Below are 17054 nucleotides of genomic sequence, written 5' to 3' on the forward strand. Positions count from 1 at the left end.
AGTGAGACCTAATTTCCTCAGTGAGTACATTGTTAATGTCTCCTTTTTCATTTCTGATTTTGTTACTTTGGGCACTGTCTCTGTCCCTTTTTGGGTTGGCTAAGGGTTTAATCTATCTTGTTGATTTTCTCAAAGAACCAGCTCTTGGATTTGTTCTTTGTTTTTCTAATTGATTGGTTTCAGCCCTGAGTTTCCTGCTGTCTACTCCTGGATGTGTTTTATTCTTTTTTCCCCACCCCTAAGGCCTTCAGATGTACTTTTAATTCAATAGTGTGAGAAGTCTCCAGTTTCTTTATGAGGGCATTTAGTGCTATGAACTTTCCTCTTAGCACTGCTTTTATAGTGTCCCATATGGTTAGGTATATTGTGCCGTCGTTTTCATTGAATTCTAGAAAGTCTTCAATTTCTTTATTTCCTCCCTGACCCAGTGATTGTTGACTACAATGTTTTTCTGTTCCCATGAGTATGTAGGCTTTCTGTTGTTTCTGTTGTTGTTGAAATCCAGCTTTAATCCATAATGATCTGATAAGATACATGGTGTTATTTCAATCTTCTTGTACCTGTTGAGGCTTGCTTTTATTTCCAATTATATGATCAGTTTCAGAAAAGGTTCCTGTCTCGAAAAACAAAAAACAAACAAACAAACAAAAAAGATCCCAGAATCAGAAAAGGTTCCATGAGATGCGAAAAGAAGGTATACTTGTTTGTTTTGGGGTGAAATATTTTATAGATGTCTGTTAGGTCCATTTGAATAATAACCTCTGTTTTATTATTTCACTGTTTAGTTTCTGTCTCAATGACCTGTTGATTGCTGAGAGTGGGTTGTTGAAGTTTCTCACTATTAATTTGTGTAGGGTTTGATTTGTGATTTAAGCTTTAGTAATGTTTCTTTTACAAATGTGGGTTCTCCTGTGTTTGGGGGAGATGTTCAGAACTGAGATGTCCTCTTGGGGAATTTTTCCTTTGATGTGTATGAAATGTCCTTCCCCAACTCTTTTGATCACTTCCAGTTGAAAGTTTATTTTATTAGATATTAGAATAGCTACTCTAGCTTGATTCTTGGGTCTATTTGCTTGGAAAACCTTTTTCCAGCTCTTTATTCTGAGATAATGTCTTTGTTGCTGAGATGTGTGTCTTATATACAGCAGAATAATGAGCTCTGTTTATGTATCCATTCTGTTAGCCTGTGTGTTTTTACTGGGGAATTGAGTCCATTGATGTTGAGAGATATTAATGACCAATGATTGTTACTTCCTGTTATTTTGATGTTGGTGGTAGTGTGTGGTACACCATACTTCTAACTCAAAGTAGATCCCAGTTTCAACACTGAAGCATTACATTGTACCACATTCATCATATTAATGACACTTGATAAAATTTTAGGTTTTGTTTTTGAAAGATGAGATATTTATATAACACCTAGGCTGGCCTGGGAATTTATGAGCTTAAGTGATCCTCCTGGTTTAACTCCACCTCCCAAGAAGCCAGAACTATTGGTGTATATAACATTGTGCCTTGCCTGATAACATATTCTTTTGTTGTTGTTTTGCTTTGTTTTTTTTTTTTTTACTATTATTTTTTAAGATATGATTTCTCTGTGTAGCACTGGCTGTCCTGGAACTCTTTCTGTAGACCAGGCTAGCCTTGAACTCAGAGATCTGTCTGCCTTTGCCTCCTGAGTGTTGAGATTAAAACCACCCAGCTATGATAATATATTCTTATGAAGCTAGGTTTTAGAAATCTTTGTGATCAAAAAGTAAGGACCAGCCGGGTGGTGGTGGCGCACGCCTTTAATCCCAGCACTTGGGAGGCAGAGGCAGGTGGATTTCTGAGTTCAAGGCCAGCCTGGTCTACAGAGTGAGTTCCAGGACAGCCATTACTACACAGAGAAACCTTGTCTCAAAAACAAAACAAAACAAAAAAACAAAAAAAAAGTAAGGACCACATAAAATATCAATGTGGAAGAGGAAATGATTGTGATAGTATGTAGGTTTAATATAAAATTAAGAAGCTGTGTTGTCTCAGTTGTTCTATTTGCTGTGGAGAAATACCATGACCAAGGTAACTCTTATGAAAGAAAGGATTTAATTGAGGACTTGTCCATGATCATCATGGCAGGAAGCATGGCAGCTGGCAAGCATGGTACTGAAGCAATAGCTGAGAATTTTACATCCTTATCCACATGAAGCAGTCAGAGAGAAAGAGTCAGACATACAGAGACAAAGAGACAAAGACAAAAGACTGGGCCTGGCTTGAGCTTTTGAAACTTCAGATCCCACTGCCAGTGATACACCTCCTCCAGCAAGGCCATATACTTCCTAATCCTTCCCAAATAGCTCCACTAACTGGAGACTAGGTATTCAAACATGTGAACCTATGGGGGCATTCTCATTCAAACCACTACATGTGTCATCCCTAATAAATGTACACTATGACATTACTTGACTCACTGGTCTGAGTATGAGAGACAGGGATAGAGGAAGAGACTGAGGAGATAGCTTAATTGGTAAAGTATTTGCCTGGCAAGCATGCAGAACTGATTTCCATCTCAGCAGCCATGTAAAAAGCTGACACATACTTGGGGTGTTGTTGTTTAATTTAACTTTATTTTTTACTTATTCACTTTACATTCTTTTCACTGTCCATCTCCCGGTCACCCCCTCCCACAATCCTTTCCCCATCCCCCATCCCCTTCTCCTCTGAGCAGCTGGGGGCCCCCTGGGTATCCCCCCACCCTGGCACTTCAAGTCTCTTGAGGCTAGGCACTTTCTCTCCCACTAAGGCCAGACAAGGCAGCCCAGCTAGAAGAACATATTCCACATACAGGCAACAGGTTTTGAGATAGCCCCCTGCTCCAGTTGTTCGGGACCCACATGAAGACCAAGCTGCACATCTGCTACTTATGTGTGTGGCTGGCCCATGTATGTTCTTTGGTTGGTGATTCAGACTCTGACAGCCCCAAGGGTTCAGATTAGTTGACTCTGTTGTTCTTCCTATGAAGTTCCTATCCCTTTAGAGGCTGCAACTCTTCCTCCTATTCTTCCATAAGATTCCCCAAGCTCCATTCAATATTTGACTATGGGTGTCTGCATCTTCTGAGTCAGCTTCTGGGTGGAGCCTCTCGGAGGACAGTCATGCTAGGTTCCTGTCTGCAAGCATAGCAGAGTATCATTAAAAGTGTCAGGGATTGGTGCTTGCCCATGGAATAGGTCTCAAGTTGGCATATACTTGTGATATTTCTCCAGGTCCTAGACTTTTCTTCCAAATGAATGAATGAATGAATGAATGGTGGATGGCTGGCTCCTGAGGAATAACAATTGAAGTTGACCTCTTGCTTCCACATGCATATACACACATACATGTGCATGTTCACCTACATAAACATGTGTGCACACAGATACTTTCCTTCCGTTTTATATGATACAATGAGAAGTACAGAATACTATGTATGAAGAATTTTAGCAAAACACTTGAACCTGAATTTGATGAATCATTAAGAGTACATAAAAAACATTTTTTAAAAATGTCTCACTATGTCTGTCTAGAGACAGGGTCTCACTATATAACCCAAACTGGCCTCATAATCTGGAACTCATAATCTTTATACCAAAGTTTCCTGAGTATTGAGATTATATACAAAGTCACCATTCCTGGCTCTATAAAAACATCTTTAATGGACACAACTAGCATGTAACCAGCACATCCTTTGAGAAGCCATGGCACAGATCACTTCTTTCACAATTAAATGGTAAGGAGGGCAGAGAGGATAAATAATATATTTAAATTAACTTGAACACTAGGTTATAGCTTAGTGGTAGAATACATATTCAGTGTATAAGACTCTGAATTTGATCCTAGTAACAGAAACAAACAAATAAACAAAAATAATATCAACCAAATGTAATGGTAGGTCTTGTTTGGATCATGATTCAAAGAACCAAAATTTTGGAACAAAAAAAGTAAAGATAAGGAGAGCAAGGAGGAAGAGAAAGGTAGAAGTGAGAAAATGAGAAGGTTTGTTTTTGAGCTAAGGCCAATAATGCATGGCTGTACTCTCAATACTCAAGAGGCTAAGGTATGAGCATTGTTGCAAGTTCAAGGTTAGCCAGGGCTATTAAGCAAAATCTTCTCTCTCCAAAGCAAAACAAACAAATAAACAAACAAACAAAAACCTTTGAGCACTGTGATGATTTGAATATGATTAGCCCCTGTAGGCTCAGATATTTGTTTGCTTAAAGAGTAGCATTAAGAAGTATGACTTTGTTGGAGTAGATGTGGCTGTGTTGGAGGAGGTATGTCATTGGGAGTGGGCTTTGGGAATTCAAATGCTCAATCCAGCACTCTCTCTCTCTCTCTCTCTCTCTCTCTCTTTCTTTCTTTCTCTCCCTCTCTCTCCCTCCCTCCTTTCCTTCCTCCCTCCTGCCCTCCCTGCTTGTCTTAGGGTTTCTATTACTGTGAAGAGACACCATGACCACAGCAACTCTTATAAAGAAAAACATTTAATTGGGGTTAACTTACAGTTTCAAAGGCTTAGTGCATTATTTTCATGGTGGGAATTATGAGGGCAAGCCTGGTGCTAGAGAAGGAGCTGAGAGTTCTACATCTTGATCAGCAGTCAGCAGATCAAGAATGTGTGTCACACTGGGCATAGCTTAATCATAGGAGACCTCAAAGTCCACCCCCATAGTGACACACTTCCTTTAAGGCTATACCTACTCCAACAAAGCCACGTAATAGTGTCACTCAGTATGGACCAGTCATTCAAACACATGAGTCTATGGGCACCATTCCTATTCAAACTACCTCACTGCTGCCTGCTGATCCAAATGTAGGACTCTTAGCTCCTTCTCCAGCAACATGTCTGCCTGCATGTTGCCATGCTTCCTGCCATGGCAATAATGGACTAAACCTTTGAACCTATAAACCAGCCCCAATTAAATGTTTTCCTTTACAAGAGTTGCTGTGGTCATGTCTCTTCACAACAATAGAAACCCTAACCAAGACAGGCATTGTATTTAGATTATAGTAAGTATTATTTTCTTAGGTGGTAGTTTTATATATTTAAAATGCAGAGTCCTTATTTTAGAGATGTATAATGACACATTTAATGCAAATTCCATAGTCCTCATGGGTACATTAGAATGGGAAGATGTCAACAAAATTTGATTTTCTGTGATTTAATAATCTTGAAACTGGGTAAAGTTTGCACAGATGTTTGTTGTACTCTGGCCATTCCTTTTAGGTGTTTAAATTGTTCCATAATAATATTTAAGGCAAATAGAAAAAATGATTGAGCATAAAGGTCATGTCTGTATTACTTTTTTGTTGCTGTGAAAAACAACACCAAGGCATCTTACAGAAGGAAGGTTCCAGAGCATGAGCTAAGAGCTCACATCTTGAGCCACAGGAAGGAAGCAGAGAGAATGCACTGGGAATGGCACCAGTCTTTTCATTCTCAAAGCCCACTTCCAGTGACACACTTCCTGACATTCTCAAAGAGCATTGCCAGCTAGGGACCAAGTATTCAAACACTAAGACTATGGAGGACCTTTCAGTTAAACCACACAACTTCTTTAGGTACCTTCCCTTAATAGCTCAAAACCAAACCAGTGTAGATGCTTCTTGTTTCTTTCTCTTTTCTGTTTATTGGAGACAGAGTCTTATATAGTCCAGACTGGCCTCCAGTTCACTATGTAAGGATAGCCAAGAACTTCCTAAATGCTGGGAGTACAATGTGTGCACAATTTTATGCTGTGCTAGGGAGTTAATTTAGGGTTTTATGCACATTGGACAAATATTCTACCAACTGAGATAATCCTTGGTTGGCTCTTTCCTTTTCTGTTTTCAGTCCTGAGAGTTGGACCCAGGCCTTCACACACACTACATGAGCACTATACACTGACTTGTAGAAGCCCTTTAATTGTTTGGTTTTTTTTTTGAGATAGGTTTCACAAAACTACCTAAGCTAGCCTTGAACTTGCAAACCTCCTGCCTTCCTGCCCTGGCCTTTTAAGTACTTAGGGTTGTGTGCATGTGACACTACAGTGGGTTGGATGCTTCTTTTTGTGTGGCCATAACTGTTCACACCTCTGCCCCAACACTTCTTTGTAATTATTTTCTTTATAGGATGGGTTGGGTTTTTTGAAATACTTATAAATTTCTAATTTAGTTTTCTCATAGAAGCTATCTGATTTCACAGTTATTAGTATATACTTTTGTAACATCTGTACATCAACTTATTTTGTTTTCTTTTAGGTTGCATAGTAGTAAGAAAACTCAACAGCCGAAATTTTAGCAAGCTTTTGCACTCTTGTGCATACCGATGTGATCATCATAAAGTCATTATGGAAGCTGAAGACAAATATAAAAATGAACTAAGGAAAACATTTATCTGTGCAAAAAGTAATTCAGTCAGTAACTTTAACTGTAATTATGGCTATACATTCTGAACTATCATCTAAGATATTAAGTTTATTGACTATGGTATAAAGTAATGTTGAAAGGAAAGACCTATCTCTAAATAACAAGTAAAAAGAGATGTTCTAAAGTAGATTGAGCTCTGTAGTTGCTGAAAAAGTCTTCCTAAATTCAGCATGGTGGCACACACCTACACTCAGCCTTTGGGTGTGGTGGCACATATCTTTTACCTCAGCACTCAGGAGGCAGGCAGGCAGGCTGGCCTTGTTTACAGAGCTAGCTCTTGGATGGCCAGGGCTGTCTTGAAAAACAAACAAACAAAGAGATGGTTCTAGGGAGATGGCTCAGCATTAAAAACACATACTGCTCTTGCAGATGACCCAGGTTCAGTTCTAGCACCTACATGGTGGCTCACAACCATCTCTAACTCAGTTCCAGGGAATCCTGTTCCAGGGAAGCCCTCTTCAGACTTCTACAGCCACCAGATATAAATGTGGTATATAACCAGGCCAAACAGTCTCATACAGTAAGAAATATAATGAATAAACAAAATTATTTATAGTTCACTAAGGATTTCTACTAGAAGAGAGTAATAAGTATCAACTAACAGAATTGATATGTAACTACTTAAATTACTATTTTAAGTATACTGTTTTCTGTATTTTTCAGAAATTTTGCTGACACCCTGTAGAAGAAGACTGCTTAGTAAAGAATCTACTGCCTCTGAAGAACTAAGTAAATATATTTAATTTTTAAATAAGCTTAAATTTTACATATTCCTAAAAAGAAGAGAGCAGCTGAATTAACTATTTAAAATGATAACCCTTGGCTTATATGAGATTAAACCTACTGAAAAGAGACACCCTCTTCCTTCCTTCATGGTGTGTGTTTACTTGCTGCCTGCCATCTGGGGAAGGAGCTCTAGGAAACTGAAACTGATCTATCTTCCTTCCTTCTTCCCTTGCTCCCTTCCTCCCTCCTTCCTTCCCTCCCTGCCTCTCTCCTTCCCTCCCTCCCTCCCTTCTTCCCTTTCTTCCTTCCTTCCTGCCTTTGTTACTTTCTTTCTCTCTATATGAGCTGCGTGTGCATGCAATGCCTATAAGGCCAAAAGAGGGTATTAGATCCCCTGGAATTGGAGTTGTAGACAGTTATAAGCTGCCATGTATGTGTTGAGTTTGACCCTAATCCTCTGGTGCTTTTAACAACCAAACTATCTCTCTAGCCCTGACATTTATTAAATATCTGCTATATGTAAGTTGTTTTATAGCTGTTATTTCCCTTAATTATGTTACTCAGCTGGTAAATCACAGAACTTTGATTCAAATGCAAGACATCTAGAAACACTTGCTATATCCTCTGGTTCAAGTTTTAAGCAAGTTATTCTATGTACAAGTACTTCAGAGAGACTTTACAGAAGGCTTCTTTCTATTGATATAACTATGGTATTTTAAATGATAAAAATTGAAGAGTCAAATGGAATAAATTTTAATTTCCTGTTTAAAAACAAAAATCTTAATAAGCTAGTTTTTAGGAATGTTTGTTTTGTTTTTGTTTTTTGAAACAGGGTTTCTTGGCTATTCCGGAACTAACTCTGTAGACCAGGCTGACCTGAAACTCAGAGATCTGCCTACCTCTACCTCCTGAGTGATGAGATTAAAGGCCATTGCCACCACCAGCTGGCAGCTTATAGAGATTTTAAGGAGTGGGGATACGAGCCTGCTGGTGACATGCTGTACAAGCATGAGGACCCGAGTTTGGATCTCTAGCACCCACATAAACTGCACATGCTGGAACATCTATCATCCCAGTCCTGGGAGGGCAGAGACAGGCATAGCCCTCAAAATCTAGCAGGCCATACAGTCCTGCCAATGGGTCAATTTCAGTTTAGCAAAAGAACCTGTCTGAAAAAAAAATCAAGGTGACAAGTGATAATAGGAAGAAACTCAACATTGACCTCTGGTTTCTATGCATACTAACTGATTGATTGATTGATTGATTATATAATCTTAATTTAACCATAAGGTTACTTTTCTGGCTTTTCACCATTCCAATTTATCAAAGAGATTTCAAGAGCATTATTATATTCTTCTAGTCCTAGTAAGCTAATACCTTCAGATAAAGAACATGGCAATGGAGTCCATTACTTGTTATTGTCATCTGGAAATTAGTAATATTAATGGAACTATTCTGTTGTTTACTGTTGTTGTGTACAGACTTTTAGACTTGGTATATCTAGCAAGCAATTTTATCTTAACGTTTATTTTGTTATTTTCACTTCCAAACCTTGAAAGCTACTTAAAATTTACTTTATACATCTTGAGTCTTTTTCTACATGAAGAGATCTTCATGGAGTTGGAGAAGTAGCTCAGCAGATGAGAGGTCTTACTGCTCTTGCACAGAACACACATGAGACAGCTCATGACCATCTGTAACTCAAGTTCCAGGGAATCTGATGCCCTCAGCCTCTGAAGGCACCTGCACTCATGTGATGTAGATAAACTTATGTAGGCACAGACACACACATATGTATGCATGCACAATATATATATACAAATAAGTCTTTTTAAAACATTCTTCATGTATAACCAGGTGTGGTGGTGTGTTTCTGTAGGGGTGATATTTAGAAAACAGTGGCTTGTTCATAGGCAGTCATCATGTTTCCACTGCTCCTCAGCTCTGACCAGGGCTCAGGCTAGCTAGATGCACAGGCCATGGCACCCACAAGATGCCAGCATGGGGGATGGCTCTGCCATTCCCCCAGGCTGCATCCACAAAGCTCAGCTGAACCCCAGACAATATCTGCCATTCTCCCAGTACGGTAGAAATGAGACTCTTAAAGCTTAATGATTATCTAAAGGATTTATATATTTTGAAATGCTCAATCAACAAGATGTCCACACAATTAGAGTTGTTATCCAGTATCTAACATTTTGATAAAAATTGCTACCCAGGACAGCTTTTGACCCATCTGTGGTTCTCTATGGCTGATAGCCTCCTTCCTTCCCTCCCTTCCTCTATTTCTCCCCTCTCTTCTTTTTCTCCTTTCCTCTTCCTCTTTTTCTTCCCTCCCCTTCCTCTGTTTCTCTCCCAGCTCCACCTCCTCTTCTACTGCTTAATCACAGAGCTCCACTGCGAATACAATGTAGCAGAATAAGTATCCTGCTACAGGTTCCCATAATCCCAACTCCCAAGGAAGCAAAAGCATGATGATTGCTGAAGTTCAGGACCAGTATGGTCTACATAGCCAGTTCCAAGCTAGCCAGGACACACAGCAAGATCCTGTCTCAAGAAAACAAAAACATAAAATGAGCAAAAAATTACTTATGTAAGTTAAAATTAAGTACAATACGGCTCTTTTAAATATTGCATACCTCAGTCTCCAAAGGTCTGGGATAACAGGCATGAGCACATATTTTTCCAAGTAACCTTTCTAAGTATTTCTGTAGTATCTATAACACAATTGGAATTTTGTCCCATACAGATGTGTTACATTTAGAAATTTTGTTCTTAGGTAGGCATGGTGGCGCATGCCTTACACTTCAGCACTTGAGAGGCAGAGGCAGGCAGATCTCTGTGAGTTCAAGGCCAGCCTGGTCTACAAAGTGAGTTTCAGGACAGCCAGGGCTATTACACAAAGAAACTTAGTATTGAATAGCCAAAAGAGGAAGAAAATTGTTCTTGGCAAGGACCTGACATCAAATTAATATTTTCCCCCAGTAACATGTCTTCAAAGCAAATATACAACAACTAAAAATTAGTCTATAATTAATTTACATTGAAAGTAATCAAGGAGCCTCATGAAAATGGGCATAATTATGGCTATGCACTAATTATACAGAATGACCCTAAATACTATTAAATAGCATTCAGCTTAAGTTCCAAATACTAATTTTTGTAGGTTAGACTTAGTTAACTAAAAATAAGCAGTTGATACTTTGGCCTGCTGTAGCTGCCTGCAGCCACGAGTACCGGGTTCTCCTGAGATGAAGCCTGGGAATTAACAGGAATGGAGGGCGAGAGAAATGTGGGGCCAAGACAAAGTATTCTGATCAAGGCCCCAAGTTTAATAATTTGCTTTCACATATAAAGGGGAAGCCCCACCCCCCAGAGTCTCTTCTTGGTTCAGCCCAGGGGCTGGGCAAGGAAATTGCAGTCTGGAAGGTGTCAAGGCTAGCTCAGCAGGCAGTCCATTCTTCTTAGCTCAGGTAGCAGGCTCCAAGGCACCAAGGCTGGTAATGCAATGCATCTCCTAGGTCCTACTGTTGCTTGGTCTATTGTGGTAAATGACTTTGCAGGCCTGCTCAGGCCTGGGGGAAGGGCACAGTCTGCTCTGTTAGAATTTACAAGAGTGTTTTGAGAAAGTATGAATTTGACTCTTACTATCTTTTGAATTGAGCTTTATTGCTCATTTTCTTCTGTAACACAGACTAAGAATAGCTAGCGCTGAGGCTGGAAGGTGTATCTCATGCCTCTAATCCCAGCACTAGGGAAGCTAAGACAGAAGTCTCACAAGCTTGAGGCAAGTGTGAGCTATACAGGAAGACTTTCTAAAAGTATGATCATCATAAAATAATAATATTATAATAATAAATATTTTAAAATCACACTGGAAAGGCCATGGAGTAAAGTCTTGAATTGCAGAGTCTTCTTCAGAGATACCCAGTCCTCTACTGTAGAATTTGTAAGTCAGGGAGATGGCTGCCTCAGTGACAATGGGGGCCTTATAACAAGTTTCAAGGCTCAGCATTCTAAAAGTTATAACCTACCCAGTTCTGATTACAAGAAGATCAAGTCATTTATTAGGTGAAGCTTCAAAGAAACTTGGGTAGCCACAGTCTTCCAGTATTCCCCAAAATAAAGAGTAATTTCATATACAAGTTTTAAGACAATTTTATCAATAATAACCTCTCTCTTTTTTTCCCTTTTTTATTGGATATTTTATTTATTTACAGTACAGATGTCATCCCCTTTCCCAATTTCCCCTCCCTAGAACCCCCTATCCTATACCCCCTTTTCCTTTATGCTTTTATACCATTTTGATTACATGCATGTAATACGGTCAGTTCTAGGTTGACGGTCTAGCAATACAATAGATGCAAATAGTCAAGGAACAAACAATACAGTAAACACAAATAGTCAAAGAAAAAGCAAGGCATTAAACCCAGTTATGTGAACAAACACCCCCCCCCCCCCAATGATCACTGTTTCTAAAGGCTTATCAGGATGACCAAAGTATCTGAGCCTACTTCCCTATCCTAGCCTAAGGTCATTTTTATGTCTGAAGCCTACATCCTTGTTCTAGTCTAAAATTTAGAATCCTCTCGGAAATTACTTCTTTGTTCTGGCCTAATATTTAGATTCCTGCCTGAGATTACTTCTTTGTTGTAGCCTACGATTTAGACTCCTACCAAATTACTTCTTTGTTCTAGTCTAATGTCAGATTCCTGCTTGAAGCCTACTTCCTTGTCCTTGGCCAATGTCATATTCTTGTCAAGCAGCCCATTTCCTTGGTTTTTGGCCCATTTCAGCTTCTTGCCAAGCAGCCCCAAAGGCTTTCTACCTCACCCCCTTTTAATTTCGTTAACAAGACTGAGCCTGTCTTAGGTCCTTCTGACAAGAAAGCCTTCCTTACCCATCGTGGAATATGCATTATCATGAGCAATGCATTTCTGTCTTAGGTTGGTAAGGCTCTGTGCAGAATCTTACCCATTCTTGGCTTGCCAGCCTGTTAAATTAATAACTTTGTCTGGGGGTCCAGTTTCAGGTTTAAGCCATGTACTTTGGCTGCCAACATGTTGATGTTGTTAAGGATAAGCTTTAACCCAATGGGCAGGAATAAAAGTATTCCCAGGACAAGAAGGGCTAGCCTGATCAAGCTGTATATGCCATTCCTGAGGTTTGTTCAAAATGGAAATACTGAGCTCAGGCCATGGATAATTTTATCAGCATTATCTGCAGCATCAAAGCTCAACAGAGCAGCATTCTTTAAATTCATAATCTCATTATGCAAAGTTAACACACCCAGAGAGGTGTTAGGATTATGCCAAATACCCTACAGGTGTCTTTAAACTTTTTTCTAATTATAATGACAATCATTGTGAATTTAAAAAATAACATTACTCCAATAATATTTGTCATGACACTTAGGATAGATCCTAACTCTTGAACCCTGAACCTCTTTCAGATAATTTGAATAGGATATAGAGCATCAGTCATTGTTCCAGATAATTATATAAACCCTTTTGTATACTCAATACATTAGTAACATTTTTGCTAGATGGTTAACAAAAATAGTTGTGTTAACTCCTTGTATCAATGCTATTGCAGAAGCAGTGGTGCTAGCAATTAATGGAATTAAAGCTGTTATACCAGCAATAATCAAGCCTGATACCCCCTTGCTTTTGCTTAAAGCCTAACTCATTTTTTCCAGCACTTTCAAGCTTTTTTCAGAGAATCGAGGTTTTCTAATACTCAGAGCAGTGAGATAAAAGCTGGTTGATAAAACCCCCCATAACAGACATGCCAGGTTTCAACACACTAACATAATTGGAAATTATACAGTCAATCCAACTTACAATTAATGCTGTAGAAGAGACAAAACCAATTGTAGCTTGAAATGTAAAAGAGCCTTAAAACATGCACTAACCCTTGTTTGAAATCCAGATCCTGTCCCAACTTTATCTCTTGCTATCCTAACATCATAGCAAGCTACAGCTAGCTTCCAAATATGTTCATAACCAAGTCCAGATCCAGCCTTCCAAAAGTAGACTGTTATTTCCCATATTAAATTGATTTCTAGACCAGTACATGATTGAGTCCTAATAGCTGGGCACCTATAAGAAGAATACAAGAGACATAGTTTCTCTTTTTGATTCTCTATCCCACAAGGTCTAAAAACTTGAGGCAAGGCAGCTTGTCCCATCTTCTGCACCTGAGATTCTCTCTTCTATCTCTTGTATTCTGTTGGTGATGCTTGTGTCTATGACTCCTGATTTCTTTCCTAGGTTTTCTATCTTGAGGGTAGTCTCCCTTTGAGATTTCTTTATTGTTTCTACTTCCATTTTTATGTCCTGGATGGTTTTGTTCAATTTCTTCACCTGTTTGTTTGTGTTCTTTTGTAATTCTTTAAGAGATTTTTGTGTTTCCTCTTTAAGGGCTTCTACCTGTTTACCTGTGTTCTCCTGAAATTCTTTGAGAGTGTTATTTATGTCCTTTTTAAAGTCCTCTATCACCATTATTAGAAGTGATTTTAAATCTGAATCTTGCTTTCCTAGTGATATGGGGAATTCAGGACTTTCTAATGTTGGGAGATCTAGGTTCTAATGATGCCAAGTACCCTGGGTTGCTGACGCTTATGTTCTTGTGCTTGCCTTTCGCCATCTCGATCTCCTTAGTGCTACCTGCCCTGTCTCTGCCTGGAGCCTGTCCTTCCTATTATCTTAGTTGTATCAGAACTATATGGAGTGGGTGTTACTACTGGGGTTAGAGCTGGGGCCCAAGATCTGCTCAGTGCTCAGGCGCAAACAGGAAGGAACCAGTGCTCCTGGCCAGAAGTGACTTCCTGGGTCCTAGTGGGTCCCAGTTACTCCCTGTTTGGGGCTAGTGTTGCTGTCTCCTTGCCTAAGATACTGCCCGGGTTAGAGCTCCTGGGAGGCTTGCTTCTTCTGAGTTCTGTGAGATTGGGGGCAGAGATGCCACCCGGGATCTGCTCAATGCTTGGGTCCAGACCGGAAAGAACCAATAATAACCTCTCTTAATAAATATTGGTGATTGCCTACTATCTTTGAGATACTATTCTGAGCCTGGGGAATACAGTGGTCTCAGCTACTCAGAAGCCTCTCCCTTCATGGAGTCTGCATTTTAAATGCTGACTACTAAATAAAACACTGACTTCTCAGCTTCTACTGGGAAGGATTCTCTTTTGTTTTAAACATTCAAACTTACCTTATCAGGGTGGACAAATAGCCAGCAATGTTGCCTTGTAAGGGTGAAATTTTTTTATACAACAATTCCTTCTACATCTATCCTTCTAAAGCAGAAATGCAAGAGCACTCCTCTCTGACATCTGCCTACAATGTCATACAAGTTATTACTGAGCTACAGACCTGGAGGAAGCCTACATCTGGGGCCTGGAGAGATAGACCAGCAGTAGAAGCACTTGCAACTAAGCCTAATTACTTGTGTTTGATCCTCAGAACCCATATCAAACTGAAGAAAACACTGACTCCACAAAGTTGTTTCAACCTCAACATGCATGCTTATGGCACGAGTGTGTCTATATATATTGCATATAAACAGTAATAATAAAACTGTTTCCTCATAAGAATCATCAGAAGATAATTGAAATAACTGCTTACCAATTGTGTTTTGTTATAGAAAATGTTCATCAAATACCAGATAGTAAAAAACTTCCAGGTTTGGAGGTACATGCCTTAAATACCAGCATTCCAGAGGCTAAGGAAAGAAGATCCCCAGTTCCAGGACAGCGTGGACCACATAGTGAGTTTGAGGCAACTCCAGGCTACTTAGGAAAAGCCCGTCTCAAAAAAAGAAAAAGAGAGAAAAAAGAAAACCTACAAACTTCTTTTACCATTATGTGACCTGTTTTGTTTTACATTTTGATAAGCTGAGCACCTTTACAAATAGCATGTGTGGTTTTTTTTAAGTGAATGTCAACTCTTATTTTTAAAAGCAATGAAAACTGGTATTTAAAATAACAAATGTTGGTATTCTTCTCTGTGAAGTTATGGAGCCTTTGAGAAGACTGTATCTGTAAGATCAGTAAGCCATTTGCTAACCATTCTCACAGCAATGCTACATTAAAATCTAGTGTTTATAAACTTTCTTTTCTATTGTGTGGATATTATTTCAATGGACTAAGTTATAATATTAAAGAAGTCACAGTAGTAGCACCTAACTTAATAGTCTTTTAAACTGAAGTAAATTTTTATTTGATAAAGTGTCCCTGGCATCAAACTGTCTTATTCTGTAGTTTATAGCCTTAGAATAAGTTACATATTTGAGTCTTAAGATTTCTTATTTCAGCAAGTATTAATATATTCTATAATTCATTCATTACAGAGAAAAGAAGAATTCGTAAAAACTTTACCAAAGAAGAAGTAAATTATCTTTTCCATGGAGTTAAAAAAATGGGAAATCATTGGAATTTAATTTTGTGGTCTTTCCCCTTTCAGAAAGGAAGAAGGGCTGTAGACCTTGCTCACAAATATCACAAGCTGATCAAAGGCTCCAGCTCTGCAGCCCTGTGACTGGAGGAGATCAGTCCTCTGGACTCTTAAAATAGAATTTCTTAGAAGATACAATATGTAAAAAATTCTCCTTAACTCTTGTGAGACAGGGAATGGTAAAACAGACATAGTTTAAATTAAATGATTTTTGTGATATAAACTCTTCAAAACAGTACAATAATTTATAAAGCAAGTGCATTTTCAGCATGGAAATTAGAATTCCTCCATGAGGCCAAATGTAATTTGTCTTTACTTTTGCTTATGATCAAAGAACATAGATGAGAAGAAAAACTACCAGCCTTTAAATATCACTTAACATTATATTGCCACAAATACTATATGAGACATTGCATTTCAGTATTTTTGTCTAGTGCCAAAGTCCACCTTAGAACTGAAAACATTTTCTCAAGCTGTTCAGTTAAGGCTCTCACCCAACAAATAAATGGTTGACCTTTTGTTAATTGAAATGATTCTTCCTCTTTTTTTTTTTTTTTTTTTTTCTTCTAGACAGGGATTCTCTGTGTAGCTTTGGCTGTTGTGGAACTTGCTCTATAGACCAGAGTGGTCATGAACTCACAAAGATAGGTCCACCTCTACATCCCCAGTGTAGGGATGAAAGGCACGAGTCACCATTTCCTTGCCATGATTCCTCTTCCAAAGGTTAATTATGAAGCTGTATTAGCACTCTCGCATTCTGTGATCAGATTCTTCTCTTTCTACTATGTTTACTGCTTTACTTATTTAATCATTACACTGTACTGATTTATTATGTTCATGGGCACAGAAGTGCCACAGGGCACATGTGGAGGTAAGAGAAAACTTGCATAAGTTACTTTTTCCCTTCTACTATGAGGGTCCTAGGACTCAAACTCAGTCTGTCAGGGTAGGCGAGTGCCTTTACTCACCACAGCACCTTACTGTCCTTTTGCTTTAGATGTTTCCCAGCGTTGCTCCCTCCCTCCTGTCCGTCCACATTTTCCCCCTTTATGTTCATGAGCCTCAACTCCTTCATGCTTTAGCAAAACAGGTCTCATAACCTCTGGTGAGCATAGTCACTGCTGGACCTATTATTGTCTGGACCTATGTATGGCCTGAGAATGGACTCAATTTTATGAACCTAATTTTGATGTTTTTTGACATTCTGTGGGAACAACTTTCCAATCATAATATAGTTAAACCATTTTATATCATAATTGGGGTAATTTTGAAATAAGTCCTATCCTGTTGGGTTTGTTTGTGATACCAACTTATGTAGCCCAGGCTGACATTGCACTCAGTATATAGCTTAGAATGACCTTCTCTGGTCATTTGTTTATTGATTTATTATGTATATAGCATACATATACAGATCTGGGGTTTGACCCTAGAACACTGTGTTTGCTAGTCATC

The 17054-nt window shown here is 38.9% G+C and overlaps 1 protein-coding gene across 1 annotated transcript in view; it reads left to right on the forward strand.

Moving 5' to 3' along the window:
- The window catches only part of LOC117702322 (telomere repeats-binding bouquet formation protein 1-like), a gene marked incomplete at its 5' end in the record, with an annotated part of 48647 nt that extends 32555 nt beyond the window's left edge, over positions 1–16092 (forward strand). Inside the window, 4 exons of the mRNA XM_034493536.2 lie at positions 6256–6402; positions 7087–7152; positions 14794–14916; positions 15499–16092. Coding sequence (XP_034349427.2) covers positions 6256–6402; positions 7087–7152; positions 14794–14916; positions 15499–15686 — 524 coding nt within the window. The remainder of the gene's footprint in view (positions 1–6255; positions 6403–7086; positions 7153–14793; positions 14917–15498) is intronic.
- Positions 16093–17054: the final 962 nt, after the last annotated feature.

Source organism: Arvicanthis niloticus, unplaced genomic scaffold, assembly GCF_011762505.2.
Source record: "Arvicanthis niloticus isolate mArvNil1 unplaced genomic scaffold, mArvNil1.pat.X pat_scaffold_702_arrow_ctg1, whole genome shotgun sequence".
NCBI classification, from domain to species: Eukaryota; Metazoa; Chordata; class Mammalia; order Rodentia; family Muridae; genus Arvicanthis; species Arvicanthis niloticus.